This window comes from Bubalus kerabau, chromosome 1, assembly GCF_029407905.1.
Source record: "Bubalus kerabau isolate K-KA32 ecotype Philippines breed swamp buffalo chromosome 1, PCC_UOA_SB_1v2, whole genome shotgun sequence".
Taxonomy (NCBI): Eukaryota; Metazoa; Chordata; class Mammalia; order Artiodactyla; family Bovidae; genus Bubalus; species Bubalus kerabau.
In genome coordinates, this window is record NC_073624.1 from 242,425,725 (window position 1) to 242,442,189 (window position 16,465).

Here is a 16,465-nt window from a genome sequence, read left to right on the forward strand (position 1 = left end):
TAGTGAATAAATTGACATTTTATATAGATAAGCTACATTTGCAAGAAGTTTGCTGCAGGTCTTGTTTTCATCCAAGGGTCTATACTACTTGCTTTCTACAGTCAACTTTTAACTCACTAGTGTCCATTCCTGACACAAGGGTTTTGGGAGAGGCCCTATTAAGTAGTCCAACACCAACAACAACAACAAAAAAAAACAAAAACAACCCTCTTCTGTTCCCCATTCAGCAATCTGCTCTTGAAATTATGCTTTACTTGGAATTATTGTGCTTATCCATCATGAATGAAATGCTGAGATTTTGGGAAACAGACTCATTTATTTGCACCAGCATTCTGGACTCTCCTCTGAATGACCCCCTGTGAACGAGGGCAGTTTTCACATTGATCGTTCAGCTGTTCTACTAGTTAGAGAGAGATGCACTTCTGTTTCAGGCTGACCCATGCACGGATGGTTCTAACAATGGCAAATTCATGTTAAGCACTTGGATTAGGAGGTTTTCTTTTCCTTCTTCTCATTCCCCATTCCAAATTCTTTTCCAAAAAGAAAAGAAACACATTTAGTTAACAGTTCCATTTTGCTTAAAAGATATTGCATTAAACAACATAGAGAGGACCTTATTTTTTATAAAATAAGCTAATTTCAGAACTGGTTTCAGGGTTGCTGCTTCCTTTCCCGGACCTTTGTCAGTGATAGCTGTATGTTCTGGAGAGATGCCCTTGTCCTGCTGTCTTATACAGACATGCAAACTGCTACCCTCAGCAATCCAGCGGCATCACATGTTTATCTTGGGAAGCACAGTGGGGCTATTTTAGATCCTAGTTCACCACTCATATCATTCAAAGAAGAGTGAGAAATTGGGAAAAAAAATAAATTCAAGAAATCCTAACTCTGGTATTTTCAATTACTTTGACTAGTGTGTGGGTAGGAAGCCTTGTTTTATCTTCCATGAATTGACACTGTGACCTGAGTAACTTTAAATGCTAAGGCAATGAACTGTTAAGCCACCTGGGAATGTCCAAAGCACTCTTTCCAAAGGAAAAATACTCTGTAACTACCTAGCCTGCACTCAGCCTTCTAAGAGGTGAAAGCAAATTTACCCATCTAGAATATGAAATGGAGATTCCTTCCAAGAGGGCAAGTGAAGGGCAACATCTTTGACTTTTCAAATTCCTCTATTAAAGCAAAAAGAGAAACAGTAACCAGATACGGAGCTTAGAGCTGGAATATAAATAATACGAGAGCACTGCTGAAATCCCAGGTATTTTCAGAAGGATGATCTTTTTTAAAAAAATGTTTTTGAACTTTTTATTTTGTATTGAGGTATAAATGAATAACAATGTTTTGATCGTTTCAAGTGAACAGCAAAGGGACTCAGTCATACACATACATGTATCTAGTCTCTCCCAAACTTCCCTCCCACCCAGGCTGTCAGGTAACACTAAGCAGAGTTCAATGTATTATACTGTAGGTCTTTGTTGGTTATCCATTTTAGGTTACCCATTTTAAATACAGCAGTGTGCACATGAAGGATGATCATTTTAAATAAAAGCTAGTAGAAAAATAAAAGGACTGAGATTCTCTTTAATGTCTTTTTTCCTTCTATGATGCTACTGTGTTTGAAATCTCACAACCATACCATGAGAAGTTTGTACTAGGAGCATTTTGTAAATCTTTCCCACCAATATTCTGAAGTTCATGGGTAGTTAAGTGGTAAAACAATCATTCAAATTTATGTTTGTAGACTCAAACCTTGTTTTTCCTACTAAATATTTTCACTATGTGGTAAAAAGTGATCACTGGTGGCACTAAGATATGAGCAGTTTAGCTGTTGTTTTGATTTTTGGTTTTTAAATTCTCATGGGTAGATCATGGGAGTACCCATCTTGAGGATTACTTAGCAGCCTGATACTTTGTTAAGGAATCACATTAACGCATCTCTTCTTTATGGATCAGTCACTTGGTTGACTTTTTCTAGTTGTCGTAAGGTGGAAATATTCCGCCTCAGTCACAAACCAAAATAATCTATCTGGACAAGTGGATAAACCAAGTGAGCATGGTAAGGTTTTGAGTTGTTGTTTCAGGTGATAGTGAAGCTTTTAGAAGCAGAGTTAGACCTTGGGAGCAGAAAGAGAAGAGTAAGACACTTCTCTCCAAAGGGCCCCAGAAGAGAAACCTTTTATAGAACTTATGACTAATACAAGGTCAGTTGTAAAAAGACACTCAACAAGCCTGGGCTGTCCAGTGGACTAAGGCTCCCCCTCTTTCTAATCCCCTTATGTGGGTCCCTGCCCCTTTCAACCCTCCCAGCAGAGTTAGAACAAGCTGGTTCTAATCTTGGCTTACCCTAGGCCTCAGTGCTCTTCTAGAAAATCTAGGTGGGTTTAGGGATGTCCTTGCTAATTTCTTCCACCTGGATCAATCTTCCTGCTATAATCTCCCTGAACCCTTGTTTCCCTCATGATGGCAAGCATGGGCATGTTGCTTATGTGTCTCTAATGCTGACCACTACAGTCCATACAAAACAAGTACTTAAAATAAAACTTGCTGAATTGAATTACTGAGAGGGTTAGACTAAGCCCAGGATCACACATTCAAATCCGCTAGGAAAGTCATATCAAAGCATGAAGTAGTTGTAATGGAGAATGGGAAGAAGTTGGCACTAGTATAGCTAACTAGACTATAAAAATACAGGCTTGCCTGAAGGACATTTAAATTCAAAATTTTAAAGATTATGGCAGGGGTCAAAAATCACATCTAAGGATTCAATCCACAAGCTGCTGCATTAAATTCCTTACAGATTTAATGTATTAAAAAACTGTCTTTCAGTTCCATTTAATTTATAATTACCAACTGCTTTAAAAAAATTGTGGCATAAAATAGAACTAATGAATAATGAAAATTCACCTAGAAAAAAGCCTGAGTCTCAGAGCTCCCTTGTAAACTGTGATTTGATATCAGGCTAGTGTTCCTTTCCTAACCATGTGAGGTCTTGTTGTGGCAAATTCTGCAGTATTTCTCTGTGTGGGAACTAAAGTAGCCTTCCTAATTTTTGTAGTTTAATCTCTTCCATTCTTTTTATTCTCACAAAATCAAATTAATTTCTCTTGAACAATTATTACTTTCCAGTTATGTGTTAATTTGTGTGGAATCCACTGGAGAAGAATTAAGGGCAGGAGGACAAGGGGGTGACAGAAGGTTGGATGGCATCACTGACTCAATGGATATGAGTTTCAGCAAACTCTGGGAGGATTGAGTTCCCCAACTAGGGATTGAATCCAGGCCCATGGCAGTGAAAGCCCCAAGTCTTAACCACTGGGTCATCTGGGATTCCTGACAGTACATTTGAATTGCTACATTTTATAATAATAAAACAATAAAATATATGATGAACTGAATACTTTTTAAAAGGTTGGTAGAATTCTTTTTGGGTTCTACTTCTTAACTTAACCAAGTATAAGCTACTACTTTCAAATATAGTTGAAAGCCAGGAATCATTGTAATTGTATGGAAAAAAGAGATTGGAGTCATATAGAAATCCACAGAAGGAGGAAAACGTGAAGGAAACTATACTAACAATCTGTGCTTTTAATGGACCTTCCTTTCTTCCAAAGGAAGGTCTCACTTTAAATTATTACAGATCCTCAGGCTCTGTGGAATGAGCCAGGTTTGACAATGAACTCACTTTAAGTTCAAAGTCCTCTTTTCACACATTTCGAAGGTAGATGTGAGAATCTGCATACTTAATTCTGATAACTTGAAGAAGTTTTAACACCAGGGAGCTTATATCCTGAGAGGCAAAGGCTCATTCTAGTTCAATTTTCCTCTGAATTATTGACTCAAGTCCCAAGCTGGAGAGACGATTGATCTAATCTTTTCATTAGCTGGTTCATACAACTCAAAGCATTATGTATGATGACTTGTTAGAGATTTTTATACACACCACATAACTAGTAATTCACAATTTCCAATACATTTTAGAATAATACCATAGAGGACCTTTGGTTTCTTTCCACAAGGCTGGAAACATCACAGTCAAGTGTTTACAAGGCACAGGCGTATAGGGAGGGGAATTAGGGGTAAACTTTAGCAGAAGAGGAGGAAAATTTTCCCCTGGGGCTTTACACACATCACTGAGAGAAAAAAGGGGTGTCTTTTCCAGACACACACCCCTCCTCTTCATAATATTCTAAAATCCAGGACAGTGAGTAATAAATGTGGTAGATGATTAAAGTCAAGTTTCAAGACTTTAGGGCAGGTTGTGAAAGTGTTTGACTCTCCGTGGCTCCATGAGCCCACCAGGCTCCTCTGTCCATAGCATTTCCTAAGCAAGGATATTGGAGTGGGTTGCCATGCCCTTCTCCAGGGGCTCTTCCAACCCAAGGATTGAACCTGGGTCTCCTGCATTGCAGGCGGATTTTTCACCATCTGAACCACCATGACTGACCTAAAGGCTGTAATCCAAATCATCCCAGGTCATTGGGAGATTCATGGTTTCCTCTTGGCCCTAGGTTTTGAAACTGATGCCAACCTTGTCCCATTAGCTAATGAGGATAGGTTTGAACATACAAAATCTCCCATTGTCTCCGTTCTGGGTCAGAGAGGAATTATAATCTGCTTCTAGCTTTCAGCTAAAAAGCAAAGAAGTCAGGGTTTGGTTTCTGTCCTTCTTAAACAAGGAGCCAATGTCTTAATGCATCTAAAAGCATGAATGCTCCTTTCCCCTGGAAGGTATTGACTCAAAAAGAGAATCATACTACATACTTCAAAACTCCATCCATGGTATAATCAGTTCCACTCACATATATCAGAGACACCCCTTCCACGGTGTCTTACCCACTGCTTCTTATTGTTTTTTATTTAATTTGGCTAAGAACAGAAAGCTGACCTAATGCAGACCATATGGGCTGGATTCCCGTGACTATAACAAAAGGGCAGCAGAAAGAAGCAGCACGTACAACTCTACAGAGATGCAGGAACACAGCCAGTGACCTTTGCTTCCACGGATTTAGAATTACACTCGGCTATTGAATGGCAGGGGGCATGGGGGTGGTGCTGAAATGGATCTCTTGAATAAAGACAGGCTGATGGCGAGGGTGCACGGCTTCACACTGATTACTAAATCCTGTGAAGGGGAGTTTAGACACATGTTTACTCATAACCAGCAATGGATCTAGTAGCTTCATTTTAAAAGAATGCACTGGTGAAAAGTAACTCAAAAGTAATTTAAAAAAACTAATACAATGATGACATAAAGTCAATACCTATAAGCAAGTATCCACTATATACAACAAAGGTGAAATAAATGATGCTAAAAGTTGTCATTATAGATTAGAGAACAAATGCCTTTCAACGAATAGAAGAAAGCAAATATCTATTTACAACGAAAGTATTTATAAGCACCGATTTCTCACTAGAACATTATGATACTGAATACTATGTAGCTGTTGAACAGGACCAAAGGATTTCTAATATTTGCTTCAACAGGTAATTGGGAGTTGTTGCTGTTGTTCAGTTGCTAAGCTGTGTCTGACTCTTTGCAACCCCATGGGCTGCAGCACGCCAGGCTCCCTGTCCCTCACCATCTCCTGGAGCCTGCTCAAACTCATGTCCATTGAGTTGGTGATGCCATCCAACCATCTCATCCTCTGTTGCCCCCTTATCCTCATTGGAATCCCTATTCGTCCTTCCTCACTCTTATGTATCTTGCAGACCTCAGTTCAAATGTTCCTTCCATCAGGGAGTCTTCTTTGATCAAACCTCAGTCTGTCAGGTCCTCTGACATATGGCCTCACAGCAACATAAACACTTTCCCTACTGTACTTATTTACATTTATAATTATACATTATTTCTCTAGATACTTGTTTAACGTGCATCCTTTCAAGATGTGGTCTCTGTGAAGCCAGGAGCATGTCTGGTAGGGATTCAGGAAGTATCTGATGAATTAGCAGATAACCCCATTAGGCAGTAATGAGTACATATTCAGGGCTTTCCTGATGGTGCAGTGATAAAGAATCCACCTGCCAATGCAGGAGATGCAGGAGACACAGGTTCAATCCCTGTGGTGGGAAGATCCCCAGGAAGCAGGCATGGTAACCCACTCCAGTGTTCCTGCTTGGTGAATCCCATGGACAAGGAGCCTGGAGGTCTATGGTCCATGGGGCCACAGAGAATCAGATGTGACTGAGCGACTAAGCACACACACAGTGTACCTTCCACTCTACAAGCACTCTACATGGATGAGTGCATCTTTGCTCACCACCGTCATTTGAGGTGGGTGCTCTGATGAATGCTCACTTCAGAGATGTACAAGCTCAGGTTACTGTCAGTCACTCCTGAAAGAATCACAACAAGTAAATAAGGGACTGGGATTTGAACCAAGGGTGAGTTAACACACTTAAGACAGATGGTACATTGGGACCCATGATATTGTCCCCTTGAAACAGTGAAATTCCCTCTTGTTTCGAGACATTTCGGAAACACGAACACACTCTGTGGAAGTGAAGGCACAGTGAGAGAACAGGCACAGAGGCATGGCGGGTCAGAGAGGGTGGCCTGAGAACAGAGAGCAGTTGGTAAAGACTCTGCCTGCAATGCAGGAGACTCTGGTTCAATTCCTGGGTTGGGAAGATCAGTGGAGAAAGGATAGGCTACCCACTCAAGTGTTCTTGGGCTTCCTGCATGGTTCAGCTGGTAAAGAATCCACCTGCAGTGTGGGAGACCTGGGTTCAATCCCTGGGCTGGGAAGATCCCCTGGAGAAAGGAATGGCTACCCACTCCAGTATCCTGGCCTGGAGAATTCCATGGACTGTACAGTCCATGGGGTTGCAAAGAGTCAGACACAACTGAGTGACTTTCACTTCAATTCACTTCAATACAAAATAAAAAGCTTTTTTAAAAATTAGAACAAAAAGAAAGGAAAGGGATAACATTATCTTCCTTATTGGGAGGCTATAAGGATTGATGGTTTCCCAGGTGGCGCTGTTGATAAAAGAATCTGCTTGCCACGGCAGGAGACACAGAGATGCAGATTTGATCCCTAGGTTGGGAAGATCCCTTGGAGAAGGAAATGGCAACCCACTCCAGTATTCTTGCCTGGAGAATCCCATGGACAGAGGAGATAGTCCACAGGGTTGCAAAGAGTAAGACACGACTAGAGTGACTCAGCATGCATGCACACACACGAGGACTAAATGAGATAAAAGCAACTAAAGCAATGCCCTATTTGAAAAACTCAAGGAATAGTAACTTTAATTATAATAAAAAGTAAGCAGGGGAAGGAACTGAACTGCTTTTTAATGATCAGGAGAAGCCCCCACTACATTAAACCAGTAGCGTCAAACCAGTTCTCAACTTAAACAGCCTTGGAAGTGGTGACAGAGGGGGACACACAGCATTTGCTTCATCACTCCTTACAACACACATGAATGTGTTGGTACAGGTGTGCTTCTCTTTGCAACAGCCTGTTGGCAGGGAATCTTCTAGTTTCAGTCTCCCAGCAAAGTATCTAAAAGTTGAGACCTCACTATTCACAGGCCTGAGAAAAGAAAGTGCAAGTAATATTTCTTGGTTCCAAATAGGAAAAGGAGTACATCAAGGCTGTGTATTGTCACCCTGCTTATTTAACTTATATGCAGAGTACATCATGAGAAACACTGGACTAGAAGAAACACAAGGTGGAATCAAGATTGCCAGGAGAAATATCAATAACCTCAGATATGCAGATGACACCACCCTTATGGCAGAAAGTGAAGAGGAACTAAAAAGCCTCTTAATGAAAGTGAAAGTGGACAGTGAAAAAGTTGGCTTAAACCTCAACATTCAGAAAACGAAGATCATGGCATCTGGTCCCATCACTTCATGGGAAATAGATGGGGAAACAGTGGAAACAGTGTCAGACTTTATTTTTTTGGGCTCCAAAATCACTGCAGATGGTGACTGCAACCATGAAATTAAAAGACGCTTACTCCTTGGAAGGAAAGTTATGACTAACCTAGATAGCATATTCAAAAGCAGAGACATTACTTTGCCAACAAAGGTCTGTCTAGTCAACACTATGGTTTTTCCTGTGGTCATGTATGGATGTGAGAGTTGGATTGTGAAGAAAGCTGAGCACTGAAGAATTGATGCTTTTGAACTGTGGTGTTGGAGAAGACTCTTGAGAGTCCCTTGGACTGCAAGGAGATCCAACCAGTCCATTCTGAAGGAGATCAGCCCTGGGATTTCTTTGGAGGGAATGATGCTGAAGCTGAAACTCCAGTACTTTGGCCACCTCATGCGAAGAGTTGACTCATTGGAAAAGACTCTGATGCTGGAAGGGATTGGGGGCAGGAAGAGAAGGGAACGACGGAGGATGAGATGGCTGGATGGCATCACTGACTCGATGGACGTGAGTCTGAGTGAACTCCGGGAGTTGGTGATGGAGAAGGCAATGGCAACCCACTCCAGTAGTCTTACCTGGAAAATCCCATGGATGGGGGGGCCTGGTGGGCTGCAGTCCATGGGGTCACTAGGAGTCTGACATGACTGAGCGACTTCACTTTCACTTTTCACTTTCATGCATTGGAGAAGGAAATGGCAACCCACTCCAATGTTCTTGCTGGAGAATCCCAGGGACGGGGGAGCCTGGTGGGCTGCCGTCTCTGGGGTCACACAGAGTCGGACACGACTGAAGTGACTTAGCAGCAGCAGCAGCAGCAGCAGGGAGGCCTGGCGTGCTGCGATTCATGGGGTCACAAAGAGCTGGCCACGACTGAGCGACTGAACTGAACTGAATGCTTAGTGTGGGGACCTTGCTGGCTTCCTTATCCTTATAGTGGGCAGAGGCAAGAGGTAACTCAAATGTTCCATTTTGTTATTTGCCAAAAGGATCAGTCAAAGGTGGGGAATTCATGAAGCTGTAAATAAATCTGAAAACTCATAACTAAGTTTTCAGATTTATTTACAGCTTCATGAATTTATGGGAAATAAGTCTCTTTTTCTCCAAGTTAAATGCATCTACAAAGAGAGTTTCATTATAATGATAGTAATAATATGAAAGTACATTTTAAATTGCAGTGTAGATAAGAACATCTACATAATTAAGTCTTGAAGACAAGAGTTTTTGAATCAGCTTTGAATTCCAGCTTCTCTATTAATTAGCTCTGTGACCGAGGGCACGCTCCACAGCTGAGCTGAGCCTCAATGCCCTCATCTTTAAAATGTAGCCATCACCTCATCTTTGAAATGAAGCTACACCCTGTGGTTTGTTTAAAAACTGTGGTAAGATATTTAAGGAGTTGACCATGACAACTGGCACACAATCGGGTATGTAATAAAAGGTAACCATTGTTAGGGTATTTATAACTTTAAAATTTCACAAGTGGGAGAGGAGATGTCAATTCACTGAATTGTATAGGCAGGTAAAGCGAATTCTTTATATTTTCTCATTAACCCCTTGCAGTGGATGTTGTAGTTGAAGCTACTCTACCCCTTTAACAGAGAGTAGAGACTATTGTCCTGTTTTAGATGTGGGCCTGATTGCTAAACCAGTCTTGGTATTTTCCCTCCCATTGCCAGCCACTGGTACAGGGACGGGAGGTCTAAGTCAACTGAGCTATTGTCAAAAAAATGAAAGGTTTGTTGGAATCTTCGTATTTTAAAACATCCCCAGCTCCCCTTCTAGATATGAACGAAGAAACAAGGGGCCTTGTTGTTCCTGGCAGCCCAGAACAAGAAGATATCCTTGACAAGATTTGGGCTGGCTGTGTTGATCTCTTTCTCCCTCTTTCTCTTCCTGTCTCTCTTTCTCCCTTCCTTTTTCAGTTTTCTCTTCTCCATGCTCCTATGCATGCTTTGCACAAAGTGGATATATTAAAGTGAGCAGAAAGTCAAAAAGGCCTCATTAATAAAAATCAAATATCATTCTAAATAAAATTGAACCTAAGACAATGGTAAGTGCACATATTTTATGTGTGTGTGTGTGTGTGTGTGTGTATACACATACACATTTCCAAATTCAATAGCCTATGAGAAATTTTTATTATTATCCTAAAGCAGTTTAATAAAAATGCCCTCAACTTATTTATCACTTATGTTTTGTCAAATGAGTTTGTTATCTTTTATCTCATTGCCTTCTACAACACCAGAATAAAACTGAAAGATGAGGGAAGGACTTCCTCATCTCATGGATAACAAACACAAGGCCCAGAGAAATTCTTCTCTCAAAGTTGCAAAGCTTTTCAGAAGTTAAGCCAGGCTTAACTAGCCAGCTTCTTGTCCTGGTTTCTTGTATCCATATTGGACTCTGTGGCTTATTCTGCCAACTATAGAACTGAGGAAAGATACTTTAAAACAGCTTCACATGTAATCTGTGATTAAAATGTGCAGCTCAGAGAGAGAAATCTAGGATACATTTAATTTAGTCCCATCTCTACCACTACCTGCTACTAAGACCCTGAGCAAGTCACTGACATTTCTGGGTTTCAGTTTCTACATATAAAAATGAGACATCACAAAAATATAACTTTGCAGGGTGATGGATATTAACTGGATATGGTGATCATTTTTGCAATAAGTACATATATCAAACCATGACATTGTATACCTATAAGTAATACAATGTTATGCCAAATATACCTCAATAAAAAAAAAACTAATTAACAAAAACTCAGAAATTAAAAAATGTTGTAAAAATGCAACTACAAGTAAAAAGAAGTGCTAATTAAAAAAACAAAAACAAAAACAAAAAAAAAACGGAGACTTTTTTGAGGTGAAGTTTCTTCTGAAGCCTTTGATAACCTGTGGAATTGACCAGTTGGTCCCAGAGTCAACTACAGAATCCTAAGTCTAGTTCTCAAGACACGATCATTAGTTGTTTAAGTCTGATCCTCAAGGTGTAACTCATTTATCTTCCCTGGGTGAGGTCCCTGCTATTAAGTGTGGTGCAGTGTGACTTCACTTTCACTTTTCACTTTCATGCATTGGAGAAGGAAATGGCAACCCACTCCACTGTTCTTGCCTGGAGAATCCCAGGGATGGGGGAGCCTGGTGGGCTGCTGTTTATGGGGTCACACAGAGTCGAACACGACTGAAGTGACTTAGCAGCAGCAGCAGAGAGCAGCAGGGTTGGCTTCAGCAGGACTCGGTTAGAAATGTAGACTCTGAAGCCTCACCCTAGACGTACTAAATAAGAATCTGCCCTTTAACCAGAAGTGTGCGTGCATGCGTGCTCAGTCACTTAGTTGTGTCTGACTCTCTGAGACCCTATGGACTATAGCCTACCAGGTTCCTCTGTTCATGGGATTCTCCAGGCCAGAATACTGGAGTGAGTTGCCAACCTGCGCTCCAGGGGATCTTCCCGACCCAGGACTTGAACCAGCCATCTCTTACATCTCCTGCATTGTCAGGCAGGTTCTTTACCACTAGTGCCACCTTACACACACTTGGGAAGCACTAGGTTAGATCATCTCTTAGTTCCTTTAAAGTTCTAAATGTCAAAAATGTAGGATTTTCTAAAACTAAAAAAGCAATTTTTCCATGAAGCTTGGGTGTTTCTCCAAATATGTTAAAGGATGTTTCCATCCTCTGTACAGTAAAGGGATGCAGGAGATAACTAGTAATGATTTTTGAGCTCCCCTTTAAGAATATCCAGTGAATCACAACCAAGGAACCAACTAACTCTCAGGGGAAGACTGAACTGGAGATAAACCCTGACATCCATCTCAGCCAGACATCCCTTGTACAACTGCAGTCTGAAGGCTTCTGTGCATTTAGCCAGTTACGTGGTGAATTACCCCAGTGAGAACTGACCAGTGCACTAGCCACCCTCACAACCCAATTCTTGTTAGAAGAATTGCTCTTAATATGACACTACCTTGTCAGACATCTCTGTTCCATTTTAACACCTGATGACCCTCAGCTCTGAGATCTGCAGATGAGGATAAACAATGAAAGTGACTGAACTTCACAAAACATTGGCTGCGGATTAAATTGAGAAATGAAGAAAATTATGAGTTTGGAAAAATAGGGAAGAACCTCAGGCTCAGCTGTCAATCTGGGATGCTTGGCTAAAGAATAAAACCTCAGCTGGACTTGAAGTCACATATTAAAAATCCTCAAAAACAAAACAAACAAAAAGACATGGATTCAAATCCTAAATTTGCCACTTATGAGATATGTGCCTGAATATGTTACCTCTCTCTGGGCCTCTCCTTTTGTCTAAAGTAGAATTTTAAAGGGTTATGAGATCATGGTATATTAGCAAGCTTCAAACTTTTATGAGCATCAGAATCATCTGGGAAGCTGGCTACAATGTAAATTCTTAGAAGTGTTAGTCGCTCAGTCATGTCCAACTCTTTGCAACCCCTTGGACAGTAGCCCTCCAGGCTTCTCTGTCCACGGAATTCTCCAGGCAAGAATACTGGAGTGGGTTGCCATTCCCTTCTCCAGGGGATCTTCCTGACCCTGGGTGTCACACATTGCAGGCAGATTCTTTACCATTTGAGCTGAATATGTTACCTCTTTCTAGGCCTCCGCTTTTGTATTTAGTAGGATTTTAGAGAATTATAAGAGTACCTAAGAGCACCTAGTATATCAGCAAGCTTCAACTTTATGAGCATCAGAATCATCTGGGCATCTGGCTACACTTAAAATTCTTAGGCTGCCAGAATTTCTGGTTCAGTAATTCCAGTGATGGGGCTGGGAATCAGTGCTTATTAGAGTATTAGTGATTCCAGTGTTGTGTGAAGTTTTTCCTGAACAGGCATCGGATAAGTCCCCATGGATAAGTCTCTATAAGACGCTGCTATGGGGCAGTGGATGGTAAGGGATAACTGAAGTAGAGCACCTGTAAGCTCTTGGTAGATGTCAACTTTGAGAAGACATTAGTACTAGTTCAGATGGGGGAGTATTTTGCTCCAGGTTACACAGTAGGTAGGAGCAGGCAAAAAGCTTTTTCCAATGGACCAGAATGATTTCCTGTTTATCAACTTTTCTCAGAGAGCTTAGTTAGAACAATGTGAGAGACTGAGTGAGGATGTAGGTCAAACTATCATGTATTGTCAAATCAAGGAATGAAAAGCAGTGCTGTGCAATGGGCAGGTTATGCTAAAAAAAAACCTGGGGTCTTTGCTAGTAAATTGCTGTGTGTCCTTGGACTTGTCACTCCTTTCTGGGTATCAGTTTCGTCATTTATAAAATAAGAGGATCCTTCAATATTGTTTCAAGGGTTCAACTATTCTTGTTATACCATAGCTGTAGAACCTGTCTGGGAGGAACAGCTCCTTGCTCCTTTTGAAATGGAATGCATCTTTCACTCTGTGAAGTTTTTCCTGAACAGGCATCAGAACACAACACCTCTCTCCTCTGAGATTTAGTGGGATGCATCATCTATGACATGTTCTATTCATTCTGAAATTACCTTGTACAATTTGGAGGAATATTATACAAGCAGTTGATGCTCCCAGCAGACTAAGAGGGGATGGTGCTTGTGAGCCCTGTTATGGTCCATATCACATCACAGTTACTGCTAGCCAACACTTAGTCTCAGCCAGCCAAGCATTTTCCATGTACTTCCATAATCCTTAAAACTATCTTCTGAGGGTAGAACTGCCAACTCCAACTTACAATTGAGGAAACTGAGGCTCAGACTGCTTTCCCTTGCTCACAGAGTTAGTAAGCGACAGTTCTGGGGCTTGAACTCAGAACTGTCTCAAATCCAAAATCAAGTATAAGTGACTAAGCTAGGTCTGCCCATGCTCTTCACCATTAGGCTACCTTCCAGGAGTAGAACCTGGCAAAGTACTTGCTGAATGATCAACACATTTGTGATGTTCTTTCCAAATCTGTCTTACTTATGAGAAGCTGAAAGTTATCTTGCAGCTGCCTACAATGACAGGAGCAGAGTGTAGCTGAAAGCCATGGCTTTGACTTCAGGGGATCAACATTTGAAAGTGCTGAACCAAAATCAATCCTGTGGTCCTGGGCTGAGGATGGGCCAGGGAAATTTGCAATGCTCTAAAGCAGTATTCACTGTTGAGGACTTCTTACTTCAGTGCACTCTCAGGCCTCCACAACTCAGAGGTGCTTCCCTCCCTGTAGGGAGTCAAGGCAAGCATCCTGTGACTCACTGGAGAAAGCCAGCGATGGTGCCCTTGAAGCCAGTCCAGCTCCCAGACACTTTCTGCAGCAGAAGCTAGCGGAAATGTTGAGAGGCAAAGAGACAGCTTGTTTATTGCTGGGGGAGTTTTCAAAATGATGTCAGGGTCCATTTTGGTTATGTCTCTCCAGGTGCTCTTTGCCAAAATTAAACAAGCATCAAGCAATCCTGCAAACCTCTTCTCAGAAGAGGCTATAAAATATTCCTAATTTCTTTAGGAACACAGGGTTGCTGGAGGTACTGCACTATTGTTTTTTTTTCCCCTAACAAAATAATTTAATATTAATAGATATATGGTTAATAAAAATTTAATGCCAGTGCTTGATTCCCCAAGCTACCCATGGAACACTCAGTTTTCTTTCTCTTTCTCAACAGCTTATAATCTTTCCAATGTTTTCTTAGTAATAGTTGTATTCATGGTACTAGGATTGTTACTTTATTTCCTAGAATCTGAGATTTCTATCAACTAAACATTTATTAATGGGTATTTATAAATCAGAAAAGAAATGAAATACCTATAGTATCATACCAACTTGGGGTGCTTTAATAAGTGAATCTGCTTTAAAAACTGAAAATTAGTGCATGCTGCTCTGGAAAGACTTTTAATAACACTGCAAAGTGGGCTTGATTTCCAGCACTGATATAACAACAAGGTAACATAATAGTGTCCTATTTTCAAATTCTAGAATGGAACAGAGAACTCAAAGAGCTAAAGTATTACTGTGCAATGTGAAAAGTTACAAAGTGTTACATATGAACTTTTTATGCTATTGATTAAGTCTTGGTTAGTGGAGAAGGCAATGGCACCCCACCCAGTACTTTTGCCTGGAAAATCCCATGGACGGAGGAGCCTGGTAGGCTGCAGTCTATGGGGTCGCTAAGAGTCGGACACAACTGAGTGACTTCACTTTCACTTTTCACTTTCATGCATTGGAGAAGGAAATGGCAACCCACGCCAGTGTTCTTGCCTGGAGAATCCTAGGAACGGGAGAGCCTGGTAGGCTGCCATCTATGCGGTCGCACAGAGTCGGCACGACTGAAGCGACTTAGCAGCAGCAGCAGCAGCAGTGGTGACCTGGGCATTCTGATAGAGGAAGTATTCTCCAAAACTTAATTCCTTGGGAATGATTCTCACTCTAGGAAATGCTTAATTGAAGGGAAATAAGTCATAGTAAGCGTCTGCATCCTTGCAGGTCAGAAGATGACCAGGTTCACTGAGTCAGAGGGAATTCACAGGGAAACTCACCTTGCAGTAGCAAAGAACATGACAGGAAGACTCGAGGGGCTTTGGTCCTGGCAATTTTTCACTGATGATGACTTTCCAGGTGTGTCCCGTTTTCTCATCTACAGAATGGGGATTATATCTAGCCTCTGTGCTTCTGCTGATTTTTGAGATAATTAAATGAGGTACCCCAGGAAGCACATTGAAAAAGCATAAATACTCCACTGAGGCACATGAGCTTCATCTAATGGACCTGCCTCATTGGTTATTTACTACTTTGGGAAAAGGCGAAAGTGTGAGTCACTTACTCGTGTCTGACTCTTTGCGACCTCATGGACTGAAGCCCACCAGGCTGCTCTGTCCATGGAATTCTCCAGGCAAGAATACTGGAGTGGGTTGCCATTCCCTTCTCCAGGGGATCTTCCCAACCCAGGGATCAAATCTGGGTTTCCTGCATTGCAGGAAGATTCTTTACCATGTGAACCACTTCCACTATTTAATTTACATCCTAATTAATTCAATATAAGAAATATACCTTTTTAGATGAGTAATTTCTAGAACAGGAGCTGGATATAAAGTACTTTTAGTTGTTCCTAATCCAAGAAAGTTATTTTATAATATATCTCCTTATAAACATTTTTCACATTGTTTTCAAAATGAAACTTGTTTTACAAGAGACAATGGTTTTTAACCACAGAGCCTGATATGTACTCTGTGTAAGTATCTGTAAATTTTAAATTAGTAAGCAATTGCTTGTGGCAAAATAAATGATAATAGGTTTAACTGGAAGCCAGCTATGGAACTAATGAATTTCAGGCCAGAATATTCCAGAAACATTCTGAAACTATACTATTTTTAAGGTGGAGGAGAACTTGGAGACTACACCCTTATTTTATAAGACTGGTGACTTCTCTGATACTACAAATATGGCTTCAGTGTCGGAGGTGAAACTGAATACTGAGTTCCCTGAGGTTCAGTCCACTGCATTGTTAGAAAATTACTGTTTTTTGATAGGGAGCTATATTTGCAGGAAGCTGTGAACATTGTTGCTACAGGTACATCCAAGCCTGGAAAAAGTATCTGAGGTCTCTAACTGTGTCACTGGAAT

At 41.1% G+C, this 16,465-nt stretch overlaps 1 protein-coding gene across 4 annotated transcripts in view; it reads right to left on the minus strand.

Moving 5' to 3' along the window:
• Window positions 1-16,465, minus strand: part of GABRB2 (gamma-aminobutyric acid type A receptor subunit beta2) — a 438,630-nt gene that overhangs the window by 10,030 nt on the left and 412,135 nt on the right. Inside the window, exon 10 of one of the 4 annotated variants that reach the window (XM_055561863.1) lies at window positions 321-530. The exons of the other annotated variants lie outside the window; for them this stretch is intronic. Coding sequence (XP_055417838.1) covers window positions 474-530 — 57 coding nt within the window. The 3' untranslated portion in view covers window positions 321-473. Of the gene's footprint in view, window positions 1-320; window positions 531-16,465 lie in introns of those variants that run through there. 4 annotated transcript variants of the gene reach the window in all.